Below are 16,328 nucleotides of genomic sequence, written 5' to 3' on the forward strand. Positions count from 1 at the left end.
CACTGTTGGAAATGCTCTGGTAATAACTTATTTTCCTGCCCATGTACCATTACCTGCAGAGTCCCTTCAGAATCTTCTATGTTCTCTTTTCCTGCTTCATCTATATGATACCCTTTGGCAACCTCATCTGCTGACATGGAGTCCACTTCCACCTGTATGATACCCAACTTTATCTCACCAACAACTCAGTTGGCAGACTGGTGGATGAGCCACAGTTTCCTAAGTTAAACATTGGGAATACTGAAGCCAGCATCTCTGATCTCTGCCACAAACCTTATAGCCTCAACACTGATTCCATCCCCCTCCTGAGCCAGTCTGCTCACAATCTGCATTTTTTTTTTGATTCTGATCTGAAATTCTAATCCCATATACTCTCAATGCAAAGACCGCCGACTTCTACTGCTGTAAAATCGCTCGTCCCTGCCTCAGCTGATCTTCTGAAATCAATGCTTTGTAGCCTTCAGACTCTACTTCAGTGCTTCCCTGGCCAGCATCCAGTCTCCACCCTCCGTAATGTTCAACAAATCTAAATTCTGTTGTCTGTTTCCTATCCTGCATCAAGTCCCACGTTTGTATTAGGGCTTTAAGGGAATGTACAAATAGTAGGCGTGATGTCACCAAAGGAAGTGATGTTACGCAGCATGAGACCTGGTAGTTTTGTGTTGGATCCCTAGGCTAGACATACCTCGTGGGCACCCCTGTAATCTATATTTAACAGTCATAGTCTTCAAGTAAAAGAACTTACCTTATTTGTACCAGTTGTCTCAGTGTGATTGGTGAGTTTGCGCACAGCAAGCAAGAAATGCAACATCGTGGCAATGATATGCATTTGAAGACCAGATCACGTTGCAGAGTTGAAGCTGAAAAGTAGAACAGAAGATGCCAGGAATGAACATATCGAGTCAGTCTGCGATTTGCTACTAATGTACCCAGACAGATTCGATGCCATAGGAAGTTTCAGAGGTGAAGTTGTGTTGTACCTAAAGGAGGATGCAATTCCATCAATCGACCCTCCCAGAAAGTGCTATGTGCACATACAGGAGAAGCTGAAGGCTGAGCTGGACAATGTTGAACACCAAGGCATTATCCACCATGTGCATCAGCACACCGACTGGTGCAGCTCAGTTACATGTCTATTTAAAGAAAGACAGCACAATCCGGGTGTACTTAGACACAAAGAGATTGAATTTTGTGTTAGAGATGCCCACACAAGATTCCAACATTAGAGGAATTGAATCCCAAATTCTCAGGAGTGAAGTTTTTCTCCAAGTTGGACACTGAACACAGTTATTGGTCTGTCATCTAGCAAAGGGGTCTCGAGATAACTACTTTCGGGACAAAATTTGGAAGATACTGCTTCCATAGATTGCCTTTGTCTTGTATGTTAGTCAAGATCTGTTCCAACAGTACATACTAGAGGCATCAGCCAAATCAGCACAGGGAGCCTCTAAACCTCCTCAAAGTTCCATCATATCCTTGGTCCAAGATTGTAGCTGTCTGTTCACAGTTTATGGTGATGATTTTCTCCAGGTCACGGACTACTTCTCCAAGTACCCAATCATGTGGCAGATGAAGGATACCTCGCTCATCCATTGCAAACACAATAAGTGCTATATTCAATCTGTATGGCACACCAGAAGCGATCATATCAGACAGCAGGCTTACAAATGTACTGCAACCCATCAGGGACACCTGCCAATGGGGCATAAACCATGTGACCGCCTCGCCACATTGCTCTCAGTCAAACAGTCTTGCTGAGAGAACAGTTTGTACTGTTAAGGCATTGATTGTAAAGTGCAGGGAGACGAATCAAGACTTCCAGATTGCCATGTTACATCTGAGAGCGACACCTTTGCATGTGGGCTTACCGTTGCTGACAGAAATGATGTTTGTAAGACAAGTGAGAACCAAACTGCCTAGCATCACTTGTTCAAGTTTTCAACAGTGCAAGCGAAGCTGCTTGCAAAATGGGAAGCTGAAGGCTATATATAACTGAAATGCATGTGCAGAATTGCCTAGACTACACGTGAGACACGTTGGGGGAGGCAGTGGCGTAGTGGTAATGTCACTGGACTAGTAATCCAGAAGCCCAGGCTAGTGCTCTGGGGACATGGGTTCAAATCCCACCACAACAGATTGTGCAATTTAAATTGCACAAATAAATCTGGAATTAAAAAACTAATCTCATGGTGACCATGAAACCATTGTCGATTTAAACTCTGGCTCGGGTATAAGATTAAAACCTGACCTGGGCCCCACCCGACCACAGCCAACTTGGACCCGAGGCCTTCAATTTTTTTTCATGCCTGACCTGACCCGAGAATATCATAGTCATAAAGAGATACAACACCGAAACAGGCCCTTCGGCCCACCGAGTCTGCGCCGACCACCCATTTATATTAATCCCACATTAATCCCATTTTCCCTCTCACATCTCCACCTTCCCTTAATTCTCCTACCACCTACCTACACTAGGGGCAATTTTTTTTTTACAATGGCCAATTTACCTACAATATCAAACATATAATAAAAACAAGAAATGCTGGAAATACTCAGCAGGTCTGGCAGCATCTGTGGAGAGAGAAGCAGAGTTAACGTTTCAGGTCAGTGACCCTTCATCGGAACTGAGTATTTCCAGCATTTCTTGTTTTTATTTCAGATTTCCAGCATCTGCAGTATTTTGCTTTTATCATATCAAACATGTTATTAGTACAGAAACAAAATAGTGTCAAAACGTAGATTTAAAAAAAAACCTGACCGCAGCTGACCCAAACCCGACGTGTCGGGTTTGTTTGGGTCGTGTAGCCAGACTTTAATTGTCGATTAGTTTTTGTTTAAAAAGACATCTGGTTCACTAATGTCTTTTAGGGAAGGAAATCTGCTGTCCTTACCTGGCTTACATGTGTTCCAGACCCACAGACTCTTGCAATACCCTCTGAAATGGCCTAGCAAGCCACTCAGTTTCCGGGCAATTAGAGATGGGCAGTAAATGCTGGCCCACCCAGTGACACCTACATCCCACTAACTAATTTAAAAAAAAGGTTTGGGTGATGCATCCGACAGATGACGCATCCCCAGTCAGTGACACCCACATCCCATGAGCAAATAATTAAAGAACCTACCTTATTCGTACCAGTCGTCTCAGTGTGATTGGTGAGTTTGTACACAGCATGCAAGAAACACAATACCATGACCTGTTCACCCCTATCCTTGCTGAGCAATATTGAGTCCAGTGCCTCAATGTCTTAAATTTAAAATTTCCGCAGAAGTTTCTAAGTGTTTCTGCAGTGAACCTAGATCCTATTAGATCATGACACCTACTGGAGGAGCCAAAGCTAGCTGAGGTTAGAGATGCCCATGCAAGATTCCAACATTAGAGGAATCGAATCCCAAATTCTAATAAAGGAGTTATCTGGCTGTGTGTCGTCCAATGCTCTGGTTACATCAAGAGTACATTCCAGGGTGAGGTCAGAGAGTGAGTCTGTGGAAGATCAATGCGAAGACAACCAGCACAGTGATAGTACACTGGAGGCTAACATGTCTAGATCTCAAAAGGGTTTCATAATCACGAGATCTAGAAAGATCAGCAAACCACCTTTGTTATAGAGACTCTTAAGATAAATTTAGATCTATCTTTTATGTGAATAGTTTTTGCAACAATCCTATTGTACTATATGTATCCGTTATTACTGTGTGTAATCCTTACCTTTGGAAGAAAGGGAGATATATTCGGGTTTGAAGGGAATGTACAAATAGTAGGCGTGATCATCGAAGGAAGTGATGTCATGCAGCATGTGACCTAGTAGTTGTAGCGTGTTGAGTCCCTAGGCTAGACGTGGCTAGTTGGCTCTCCTGTAATCTATATGTAATAGTCCTAGTCCTCAAAGACTGCAGCGGTTCAAAAAGGCAGCTCGCTACCACTTTCTAAAGGGCAATTAGGCCAGCATTTATTGCCCATCCCTAATCAGCAGCGCCCACATCCCATGAGCAAATAATAAAAAATATAGCAGAACCCACCTTATTTGTACCAATCGTCTCAGTATGATTTGTGGGTTTGTGTGCAAGAAACACAATACCACGACCTGTTCACCCCTACCCTTGCTGACCAATATGGAGTCCAGTGCTTCAATGTCTTAAATTTTAAAACCTCATTCTCAGATTTTAATCCTTTTTTTGCTTTGCCTCTCGCATTCTATGTAACCTTCCCCAGCCCTACAACCCGCTTACCCTCCACCACCAATTTCTGTTCCTTTGACTCTGGCTTCTTATGCACCACCAAGGCTCCTTCGACAGTACCTTCCAAACCTGCAACCTCTACCACTTAGAAAAACAGGGGCAGCAGCTGCATGGGAACACCACCACCTGTAAGTCCCCTTTCAAGCTGCACGCCATCCTGACTTGGAACTATATCGCTGTTCCTTTGCTGTCACTAGGTCAAAATCCTGGAACTCCCATCGTAACGGCACTGTGGGTGTACCTCCACTCCAAGGACTGCAATAGTTCAAGAAGGCAGCTCACCACCACCTTCTCAAGGGCAATTAGGGATGGGTAATAAATGCTAACTTAGTCAGTGATGCCTACATCCCATGAACAAATTTTTTTAAAAAACCTCCTCCCTTTGTCCCATTATTGGCAGCCATGACCTTCAGTCTCCTAGGCCCTTGCTCTGGAATTAATATATTAAATTCCTCCACCTCCTGCTTATTTAAAACTGTCCTTTTAAAGTCCACTCTTTGACCAAGTTTTTGATCATATCCTAATGTCTTTCTTTAACACCTTTTGTCTGATTATGCCTCTTGGACATTTTTCTTTCTTAAAGGTGCTAAATAAATGTAAGTTGGTGCTGTTGGATTAGTGTTGGCATTTAGGTACTATGTCCTGGGCACTAGATCGCAGAAATCAATGTGAATGATGCCTATTTTCATGCGATGAACAAAGATAGTCAACTGGAAATGCAAAAATTTCCAGTGACCAACTGACTTTTGCCAATATATAGTAATTTTCCATCTCATTCTATTTGCCTAGAGACTTTTGTTAAATGTTTCAGTAATACCAAGTTATCTCTGACTTTAAGGTCTACATCCATCTCAAGTACTAGATCATTACGTAACCTAAAATTGACAAAGCAAGTTTTGTGTAGGTGATTAATATTTACTTACCTGAGGCAAACAGTTACAAATTATAACTGTTCGTGTGTCGCCTGTAGAGGTGCAGCAATATTAGAATTTCCTGCAAAGTTTCGAATGAAAAATTATTATAAAGTCTTTGAACTGGCCTGGTTGTCCCTCTGCAACTTTCTGAATTTGGTGCTCTGTTGGTCTGCTAGCCACGTCTTGTGGCTCAAGAAAGACTGACTTTGCAGTGGGAATAGTTAATTTGGTGTCGGATGTCTAGTCCTGTTTTCCATAGAACCCTGTCTTGCCCCACCCTGAAAACTGCAGAGCCACATTGGGATGTTTGCTCTCTGGGTATGTTACTTTTGTACGCATGATCTCATATATAAGAGCTATAGTTTTCAAGCGGAAATTGCAAGTGGTTTAGTTGGCAGTGCAGTGCTGGTATGATAGACAAGTTCTGTCTGCTGTGAAATACCTCAGTAAACTAGGAAGCACAAGGTTCTCTGAACTATTGAATAGAAACAGCTTTGAATAGCATTGACCTTGATGAGAACTTCATTTAAAATGTCAGAAGGAACCCATTTGTCCTGTCGCATCTGTTAGAGCAACTATAACTAATTCCACTGTCCTGCTGTCTTTTCTCATAACGCTCCATGTTCCTCTGATTCAAATAGTTCTTTTTTGTGTGAATCCTAGTAATCTGTTCAACTGGAAGCATCAAAGTCAGGACAATTTCTGTGTCCACACTGGCTTTCTTTGCACCGGGTTTCTTTGTTCCTAGGCTGCAAAAGGAAACTGGTGCAATGAGGCGAAGTGTTAGCTGGAACTGAAAAAGTCATTAGTTGGGCTACAACTTGAATACTGCATGCAGTTCTGGTCACCCCATTACAGAAATTGCGCTGGAGAGGGTACAGAGGAGATTTACGAGGATGTTGCCAGGACTGGAAAAAGCAGCTATGAGGAAAGATAGGCTGGGGTTGCTCTCGGAACAGAGAAAGCTGAGGGGAGATCTGATTGAAATGTACAAAATTTTGAGGAGCCTGGATAGAGTGGAGGTGAAGGGCCTATTTACCTTAACAGAGAGGTCAGTGAGTAGGGGGCATAGATTTAAAGTGATTGGTAGAAATATTGGAGGGGAGATGAGGAAAACATTTTTCACCCAGAGGGTGGTGGGGGTCTGGAACTCACCGCCTGTGAAGGTAGTTGAGGCAGAAAACCTCAACTCACTCAAGAGATGCATATCCAGACACCTTCAGTGCTGTAATCTGCAGGGCTACAGACCAGATGCTGGAGGTGGGAATACACTGGATGGATCGTTTTTCAGTCGGCACAGACACAATGGGCCAAGTGGCCTCTCTCTGTGCAGTAAACTTTCTATGATTCTATCCCACTGCTGCCCCAGCTGAGATCAGTTGACTTGGCACATACTAAAGAACAAAACTGGGACCATCTACATTCCTATAATTCATTAGGACACCTTTTTCACACTAAGTCCTTGGTAGAGGGAACAACTATTTGTTTTCTATTTTAATACAATTTTTGGTTTGAAAATGTACTTGAATTTCATAGTGGTTTATTGCATAAATGTTGACGTCTAAGGACGTTCCATTAGGATGAAGGCCACTCAGAGCTGGCTTGGCAAATATTTTAAAAGCTAACCTGACTTGATCTTTTACTGCCAGAATATTTATGGCTCAGGAAGACTTCAGGTTTGGTAGATCAAATTCAGGAGCCCATACTGGTTTCATATTTCTCTGAGCTCCAAGAGGATTCCTTCCTCAGCTATAGTATGGATTTCTCATATGTAAAGAACAAGGAAAAAGGAATATTGATTTACTTTTTGCTAGTCCTTTAATCTTGCTTTCTGGACCTAGTGTTCTGGATTTGTCTTGATAATCCTGCCTCTGATTTTATAAAATTAATCCTTTATGCCAGAATCAGATGGCATAGTGAATTATTTTCTCTTCACACCCTTGCTGGTTATATTAGACACCTTTTCGATGGTATATGTATGGTATATCTTCTTTAAAAGAATTGTGACTATTATGTCATGCTACTCCTGCCCACCACTATTTCCTACTTGAGATTGCCTACTACCAGCCATCTGCCATTTTGTGGTAAGAGAAATGAGCCCCAAGATAACTTGTGAAACTATTGGGTACTCAAAGGATGAACATTTTTTTTGTTGCTATTTTCCCGTGGCTTCTTGAGCTCGAAGAGGTATGGGAGGGAATGGAGAAGAGGGACCTTAAAGAAGGGATGAAAGAACGTTTCATTTTTAAATGATAATTTGACTGCTTTTGTCCTATGCTATGTAATTTGCTGCCTGGAAAATGAACCCACTTCTAGGATGTTTGCCACACAAGGTGGGTTTTTGTACTGTGGGAGAAAGTTTTTCATTTTATTTTTAAATGGGTGTTCTGTCGATGTGGTAGACATGTAATCACAGTTAACTTACACTCCAGCATTTTCAGAGTTGGTCTGAAGGTGCTCAATCTGAACTGAACATGAATGCCTTTCAACTCAATTTATACCTGCTGTCCCACTAACCATTCTAGAAGTGCATTGGTCACTTTCCTTTATTGCTTTATCAAACGATTTCAATCCAAACTAAGTCCAAATAAATTATTTTATACAGTTTGTGAATATCTACCTTTCACTGTCAACTGCCTTGCCATTTCAGAGATTTTTATATCAAAGTCAAATTTAGTCTTGTAAAGAAACGCATGCACATACTGGAGGAATTTAGTGGATAAAATTTAAATGGCAGAATTTTGGGGAGTATTTTGTTTTCTGTTTTGTTAACTTTGCTATCTTCATCTTACTGCAGTGAGTAGGATTTCTCTGCATTTTTCCACATGAGGGTAGGAGCTGACTTATTCCAGAGCACGTTCACTGGTGCATTGTTAACATTCGCTACAAAGCGTAAGTGGTTGGTGTAACTTCACAAAGTCTCCAATTCCATGCTATAGAATCAAGATACAAAAGCATTTTCTAGCAATTTGTGACTGATTCTATTGATACTCCCACGTGTTGCAGCCCTAAACATTTTAACATCCATTTACTACACACAGTCTATTGTAACATTATGAAACTAGCAGAGACCTGCAAAACATTTGCAGTCAAATTAAGATCTTTATTGCAACAGTACTTCTTTAAATACAGGATTTTGAATTATTCTTCCACCAAAGACTTTAGTAGAATCAAAACCTCTGACCTTGGAAAAAGCTACGTAAAACTGTGCATGTGTAAAAACATTGGGTTTAAAATGGCACTGAAAAGTAAACATGCACTATCTGAATGACAACCATATATCTCAGTTTAATTGAGTGCAATTAACAGAACTGGTTTTAAAAATTGAAGTTTTAAAATTGCAGTTAGCAACCACTTCACTGAAAGAACATTTTTCACCTCTGTCAATTTAATGCATTATTCTGAAGTATTTCTGCAGTTTTTGCAGTCAGTACTGTCCTTATTACATATTCTCTCATGCAGCTAAGAATCTTATAAGAAAAAGCTCCATAAGCCTCTGTAGTGTGCACGTCACTGACTCCTTAAAGACAAAGATTTGCATCTATTCAGCACTCTCTTCTGCCAGGCACCACCCACCAACAGAGGCACCCCTTAAACTGACCAATCAAAACAGCGTGGACAGACAAAAACTGCTTCTTTATAGATTATTCTGGACGGAGGCTGACAACTGAGAAGGTAATTCAAAACAAAACACAAATTTTTGCCCCACAGAGCAAATAGCCAAGTTTAGAATATGCAAAATTGTCTTCAGGGACAAATATAAACTTTACAAAAATATATATGTTACTAAAATTTACTTCCTGATGTGCATTTCCACACAGTGTTAGTTTGGTACTATTTCTGACAAGTGCTTGAATATGGCTCTTTTACAGGACTGGCCTTGAGAAGGGGAAGTAGTTATAGTGCTGATGTTCTCTCACTGTGTAATACATTTTATGTCATGTTCCAGTGTGATAACATCTGTTCTATTAATTAAGGTTAGTGCTGTTCATTCAAGTGTATATCTATAAATATGTGTATTAGATATTCTGAAAGGAGACAGGTACATTTTAGTAGAAGAAAGTAAAAATAAGTTTCCTGTCCGACAGGACAGGTACTTCTTTCTTTTACCACTGTTTTCTGACCCTTCACATTATAGAATTCTTCAGATGAGACAGCGCAGGAGGAAGACAAGGTCATAGTGGCAGAGAAAGTAAGTTTTAACCCAAACAACCTATTAGAATATTCTAGGTATTTCTTAAACTAGGTTAAGTAGTGATTTCAGTTAATCTGTACAGCATAAGTGTAAATATAGTATGAGGAATAAATTTGTTGATTTGTTTATTCACTTGCTTAATTTAGTCAGATGTTTCGTATGAGTCTGATTTCTGCACTCCGCTTGAAGGATTTTGTTTAAACAGTTTCACTCCGGTCTAATTTAACTCTCTATCAGTATGCAACTTATCTCTTTTTAGTTCCGTCACTAACTCTCTCTCTTTTGAGATTGTTGGTTTATCAATAATAGGTCCATGCTTGCTGTCAGCCCTCCATGTGACATGTCAGAGACGATTTTTACCAATATTTGATTGCATAATGGATATGAGTGAAAACCTTGTGTTAATGAGTACAATATTCATTATTTTACAATTTTTAATATCATAAAAAAATCCCTTCCGTTTTCTCCTCCGCTGCTGCCATAAAGGAAGGCAAAGACTCGAACTGAGTCCCTGTGTATTAAACAATGTATTGCGTGCATGAGTGACATATAAATTCTTTCTAGGTTTATTAGTGTTTTTAGTAAAGCCAACTGTGGTTGCTTAGATTTGAACATTACTTCTGTATTTCTCTACTAGTAACCGTTGTGAAAATTATTGCAAATACATATTTTTTTTCCTTAGGCGATTAATGGGTGTATATTGGAATAATGACCTGGATTTTGTGGTGGTCTTGATGGCAAAACTGTCAGCATTCGCCGTCATTACTCCACTGAAACTATGACAGCAACTTCTGGAGTGTGCACATGCTCAGAATAATGCGAAAATCCAGAAGTTGATGTCACTGATGCACTGCCTTTCCAGTGTGTGTGCCTTTGAGGTACCCTGAGACTGCTATGAATGGGGACCCTTATGAATTAATGAGTTCCACTGTTAGGCTGTTGTCTCCCTGTTAAAAACCCTTGAAAAGGTTGCAGCTTGTTGAATGAGGTGGAACTGGGGTTTTAATGGTTGTCACGCCCAATGAAGACCTATCCTATTGCTAATTTTTTAAAGATATAAACTTTATTCATTGTGGATTCTTTGTCCACTCTTTTAAAGGAAAAGTCAGTTTCAGTATGCTGCACAATGGCCACCAAAGGTCAGATGACCTGGCCTGCATATTCAAACACTGCCTCATTGTCTCAAAAGGGCGAAAGAATAAATTCCAGACTAAGAAGTGTTGACTGCACCCATCTTGAAACCATCAAGAAATTCCTGAATTGAATGGTTTTCTGCTAAGGCAAAGAAGATGTGAAGTAGCCACATCTTATAGAATCAATAGCTAACCATGGATTCCACATCTTGGTCCATTGGTGTGGTCACACTGGGGAGAAGGCTTTATGTCAAATAACACAAGTGCTAATATGGTGAATTGCGACCATTGTAACCCTCTGGAGAGAGAGAAGGGGAGATTACAGCCACCTTACAGAAGGCAGTCCAGCCAGGGGCTATGGAAAGATCCAGCCTAAACAAGAACAACAAGAAGAAGCCCTGCTGCTAATTCTACACTGCAACTTGGTGCAGCAGAAAACTGAGATTTATCACCACTTCCAGTCTGAAAACTGAACGACCAGAAATATATAACACCTCAACAAGTTCAAGACTACAAACACCCAGGCCTGCATCTTTAAAAGAGACCGTCCTACTTAGAGGATTCAATAGGTTTACTGTAAACCTGTGTCCTGTGTCTCAGGCCTGTGTCCTCAGTACCTTGCTCTATGGCAGCGAGGCCTGGACAACGTATGCCAGCCAAGAGCGACGTCTCAATTCATTCCATCATCGCTGCCTCTGGAGAATACTTGGCATCAGGTGGCAGGACCCTATCTCCAACACAGAAGTCCTCGAAGCGGCCAACATCCCCAGCTTGTACACACTACTGAGTCAGCGGCGCTTGAGATGGCTTGGCCATGTGAGCCGCATGGAAGATGGCAGGATCCCCGAAGACACGTTGTACAGCGAGCTCGCCACTGGTATCAGACCCACCGGCCATCCATGTCTCTGCTTTAAAGACGTCTGCAAACGCGACATGAAATCCTGTGACATTGATCACAAGTCGTGGGAGTCAGTTGCCAGCGTTCGCCAGAGCTGGCGGGCAGCCATAAAGACAGGGCTAAAATGTGGCGAGTCGAAGAGACTTAGTAGTTGGCAGGAAAAAAGACAGAGGCGCAAGGGGAGAGCCAACTGTGTAACAGCCCCGACAAACAAATTTCTCTGCAGCACCTGTGGAAGAGCCTGTCACTCTAGAATTGGCCTTTATAGCCACTCCAGGCGCTGCTTCACAAACCACTGACCACCTCCAGGCGCGTATCCATTGTCTCTCGAGATAAGGAGGCCCAAAGAAAGACTGTAAACCATGAACACCTACCACACCTTGAACTCTTAACCTTTTCATGAGAGTGAACGTGTGTGTGAGTGGTGTTGCAGTCATATCGGGGAATGAATATTGTTCGATAATTAGTTCATCTTGTCATGTGTACAAGAAGTGCCATGATGACAAATTATGGACAAAAGCTGTAGTTATAAAAATTGACTGTCTTTTAAAAAAATTGACCTTTTTTTTAAAAAAGTGAACCATGTGCTGCAAACTGGCCACTGAAGGTTAAAAGATTTGTTTGTATATTCAAACTGTCTGACAAGGGCAAAGGAAAATTTTCAAAGTTAAGCGGTGTCAATTGCACCCATCCTAAAATATTCCCGAATTGAATGGGTTCTTCTGAAGCAAAGGTGTGAAGTGGAAACATCATCACCAGATTATTCTCATCCTGAACCCATTGAAAGACATTTTTGAATTGAATTGATCCTTCTGAAAGAAAGGCGTGAAGTAGCCATATCCTAGGCCATTGTCAGTCACTACAGAGAAGAAAATAACTGTCTTCCAGCAGAGGTAAGAAGGAACACATCTTTCCTTTTAAAAGGCAGCCGAGAGAAAGAGAGGCCCAGAAAGCAGCATCCAAAACAGCTTTTCAGCTAAAGGGCTGGGAGAACATCCAGCAACCAGAAGGAACGCGCCCTGCTGTCGAATTCTACATCTACACCCGTACAGCAATGAATTAGAAGTGATCCACTGTCTTCAACTGAACTTTCAAGCAGGAGTGAAATCTGCAAACACCTCAGGTCTGCAACCAACGAGAACTTGACTTCCAAGAGACAGCAACATTTTTACGGTGACTTACCATCCCAGTTATCGCTTGCCCCTTTTGACCCTCTATCTGTCTCCTCCTGTGTGTGTGCGCAGCACCTGCGAATGAGTGTGTGGGTGTGGTTGTGATAAGTTCGGGAAAAGGCATATTGATCAGTAAATAATTGATTTCCTGTTTTAAACCTACAAGAAAACCTGTTGCTGTCTGTCTATTTGATGAATAAAGGACAAAGGGGTTAAACCCTAACAACAAAACACACTTGCTGTGGTCAATTGGGAGTTGAATAGTGGGAACTACTCAAACTCCTCAACACGTGGCTGGAATGTTCTGTTTTAAACCTAACATCAGTCGTTGGGAAAATGCTGAGTCAATTATTAAGGAAGAAATAGCAGGTCATTTAGAAAAACATAATGCAATCAAACAGAGTCAACATGTTTTTATGAAAGGGAAATCATGTTTAACAAATTTGTTAGCGTTTAGAATCAAAGAACAAAGAAAATTACAGCACAGGAACAGGCCCTTCGGCCCTCCAAGCCTGCGCCGATCCAGATCCTCTACCTAAACATGTCGCCTATTTTCTAAGGGTCTGTATCTCTTTTCTTCCTGCCCATTCATGTATCTGTCTAGATACATCTTAAAAGACGCCATTGTGCCCGCATCTACCACCTCCGCTGGCAATGCGTTCCAGGCACCCACCACCCTCTGCGTAAAGAACTTTCCACGCATATCCCCCCTAAACTTTTCCCCTTTCACTTTGAACTCGTGTCCTCTAGTAATTGAATCCCCCACTCTGGGAAAAAAGCCTCTTGCTATCCACCCTGTCTATACCTCTCATGATTTTGTACACCTCAATCAGGTCCCCACTCAACCTCCGTCTTTCTAATGAAAATAATCCTAATCTACTCAACCTCTCTTCATAGCTAGCGCCCTCCATACCAGGAGGTTCTTTGAGGATATAACAAGCAGAGTGGATAAAGATGAACCAGTAGATGTAGTGTACTTGGATTTTCAGACGGCGTTTGATAAGGTGCCACATAAAAGGTTATTGCACAAAATAGGAGCTCGGTATTGGGGTAATGTGTTGGCCTGGATTGAGGATTGGCTAACGCACAGAAGGCAGAGAGTCAGGATAAATGGATCTTTTTCAGGTTGGAAAACAGTGACTAGTGGGGTGCCACAAGGATTGGTCCTAGGGCCTCAACTATTTACTATCTACATTGATGACTTGGAGGAAGGGACAGAGTGTAGTGTATCCAACCAAATTTGCTGACGATACAAAAATAGGTGGGAAGGCATGTTGTGATGAGGACACAAAGAATCTGCAAAGGGATATAGATAGGTTAAGTGAGTGGGCAAAAATTTGGCAGATGGTGTTCAGTGTGGGAAAGTGTGAGGTAATCCACTTTGGTCGGAAGAATAAAAAGGCAGATTATTTAGATGGAGAAAGACTACAAAATACTGCAGTACAGAGGGATCTGGGTGTTCTTGTACATGAAACACAAAAGGTTAGTATGCAGGTGCAACAAGTAATTAGGAAGGCAAATGGAATTTTGGCCTTTATTGCTAGGGGGTTAGAGTTTAAAAATAGGGAAGTCCTGTTACAACTGTACAGGGTATTGGTGAGGCCACACCTGGAGTACTGCGTATAGTTTTCGTCCCTGTATTTAAAGAAGGATATACTAGCATTGGAGGCAGTTCAGAAAAGGTTCACTAGGCTGATTCCTGGGATGAAGGGGCTGTCTTATCGAGAACGGCTAAGCAGGTTAGGCCTTTATTCATTGGAGTTTAGAAGAATGAGAGGTGGTCTTATTGAAACATGTAAGATTTTAAGGGGGCTCAACAGGGTAGATTTTGAGAAGATGGTTCCACTAGTGGGGGAATCTCGAACTAGGGGACATAATTACAGAATAAGGGGGCACACATTTAAAACTGAGATGCGAAGGAATTTCTTCTCTCAGAGGGTGGTGAATCACTGGAATTCTCTGCCTCACAGAGGTGTGGAGGCTAGGTCACTAAATGTATTTAAGGAGGAGGTAGATAGATTTTTGAAATCTTGGGGAGTCGAGGGTTAGACAGAGCAGGCCCGAAAAAGAAGTTGAGGCCTGGGACAGATCAGCCACGATCTTATTGAATGGCGGGGCAGGCTTGAGGGGCTGAATGGCCTACTCCTGGTCCTATTTCTTAGGTTTTCTTGTACATAAGAACCTGTCATTTGTCTGTTTTATTTGATCCTAAAAATACTGACTAACTCTTCATTTTAAACAAAACACGATTGTGGTCAGTTGGCAGGTGAACAGTGGGAACCACCCACACCCCTTACCATCTGTCCGTAGCACAGCATGCTAACTTCATAATTATGTTAAACACCCTCGCTGGCTCTGAAAAGTTAATTTTATATTTGTGGAATGTCAAATTTCTCCATAATAAAAAATATTATTTCAAAGTTTATCTTTATTTTAGCTTCTGTCTTAACCCAATCATCACTTTCAATTTAAATTTCAGATAGCGAAATAAAATGAGGAATATTAAGTCCTTTTTAATTTCTTGGTTTGCTGTGTGTGAATACTTCAATGTGATTGACTGCCTACCTGCTTGCTGACATCATTGCTGCTGCACACCATGACATGTTCTTGACTTAATGCCCGATTTAAATTACTGTTGGGAAAGAGGAAAAGCATGCCATGGAGATTGCTAGATCTTTGTTCGCAGCTTTTTTCAAGGTCAATGGCGAGACATTTGTTTTGCTGTTGACTGCAGAATCCAGGTTAATGATCTGTTATGTTGCACAGTAAAGGAACTGTCTGTCAGTGCAGTAACTAAATCTAAAACATAGTGGTTGGAACTTTGTGTTCCTACTCTAAAAGACTGTGCACAGAATGGTAGGAATTGTGTTCAAAATTCCTCGTACTGAGAAAATCTACACCATCCAAGGAAGGGAAATGGTAAGAAAAGGCTGTAAATCCATATTGAAGGAGAAAAGCCTGAAGTAGAACTCTGCTTTCTCTATCCCTGAATCCCAAGACAAATTATTGCATAGTATTTTGCTCACCGTCTATTAATTTGTCTGTCCACTGTCTAATACCAGCATGAAGGGCTTCAGTAGAAGGGAGCTAGCAGTAATGTGCCTGTCTGCCTCCCAATTTCGTCACCCATGGAATAGTGCTGGGGGAATTTAAGAACCCATGATACATTTTTTTTTTAAAGTGAAGAATTGCATTAATTTGAAAATCACAGGCTCCTCTGATCCAAATTGCATCCTGGTCCTGCATCTTGGACCATTCCACTTTCTAATTCATTTCCAGTAGCTTAGATTGACCTAACATAATAAAGTAAACTGAGTGTTTTTGATCCCTTTTTAGTATTGTAACTTCCTAGATTTCTACATATTCGAACAATGCTTTCAGTCAAGAATTGAGAACTAATCTGTTAAATGAGACCACACTACAGGCTTAGCCATTGCAGCTACTTAAATCATATGCAAACCCTTCTAAGTACTGGGGTAATGAGAGCAAACTCTGCATTACATCACAATGCTGACTGAGCTTTGGATAAAGCAATCTTCATAATTACATTTGAAACAAAAATGGCATTGTTATAATTTTCATTGAGCTACAAATGTTGAAATTCCACATATTACTAGTACCATTTAGTTCCAAGATCAGATATATCCCTCTGTTAGTTTATTCACCCTGATAAATAAGGTGGGATGATAGCCATATTGCTGTTCTCTACCACTATTTTTTTTAACTGCAATGTGCACAATGATGCTGCATGGCTTATGTTCTGATTTTTTTTTTCTGTCG

At 41.2% G+C, this 16,328-nt stretch overlaps 1 protein-coding gene across 2 annotated transcripts in view; it reads left to right on the forward strand.

The window, feature by feature from the left end:
• Positions 1-16,328, forward strand: part of acsl3a (acyl-CoA synthetase long chain family member 3a) — a 127,233-nt gene that overhangs the window by 27,348 nt on the left and 83,557 nt on the right. The window contains exon 3 of one of the 2 annotated variants that reach the window (XM_068042134.1): positions 9,289-9,342. The exons of the other annotated variant lie outside the window; for it this stretch is intronic. Within the exon in view, the coding sequence (XP_067898235.1) occupies positions 9,289-9,342 (54 nt within the window). The remainder of the gene's footprint in view (positions 1-9,288; positions 9,343-16,328) is intronic. 2 annotated transcript variants of the gene reach the window in all.

This window comes from Heterodontus francisci, chromosome 11 (assembly GCF_036365525.1).
Source record: "Heterodontus francisci isolate sHetFra1 chromosome 11, sHetFra1.hap1, whole genome shotgun sequence".
Taxonomy (NCBI): domain Eukaryota; kingdom Metazoa; phylum Chordata; class Chondrichthyes; order Heterodontiformes; family Heterodontidae; genus Heterodontus; species Heterodontus francisci.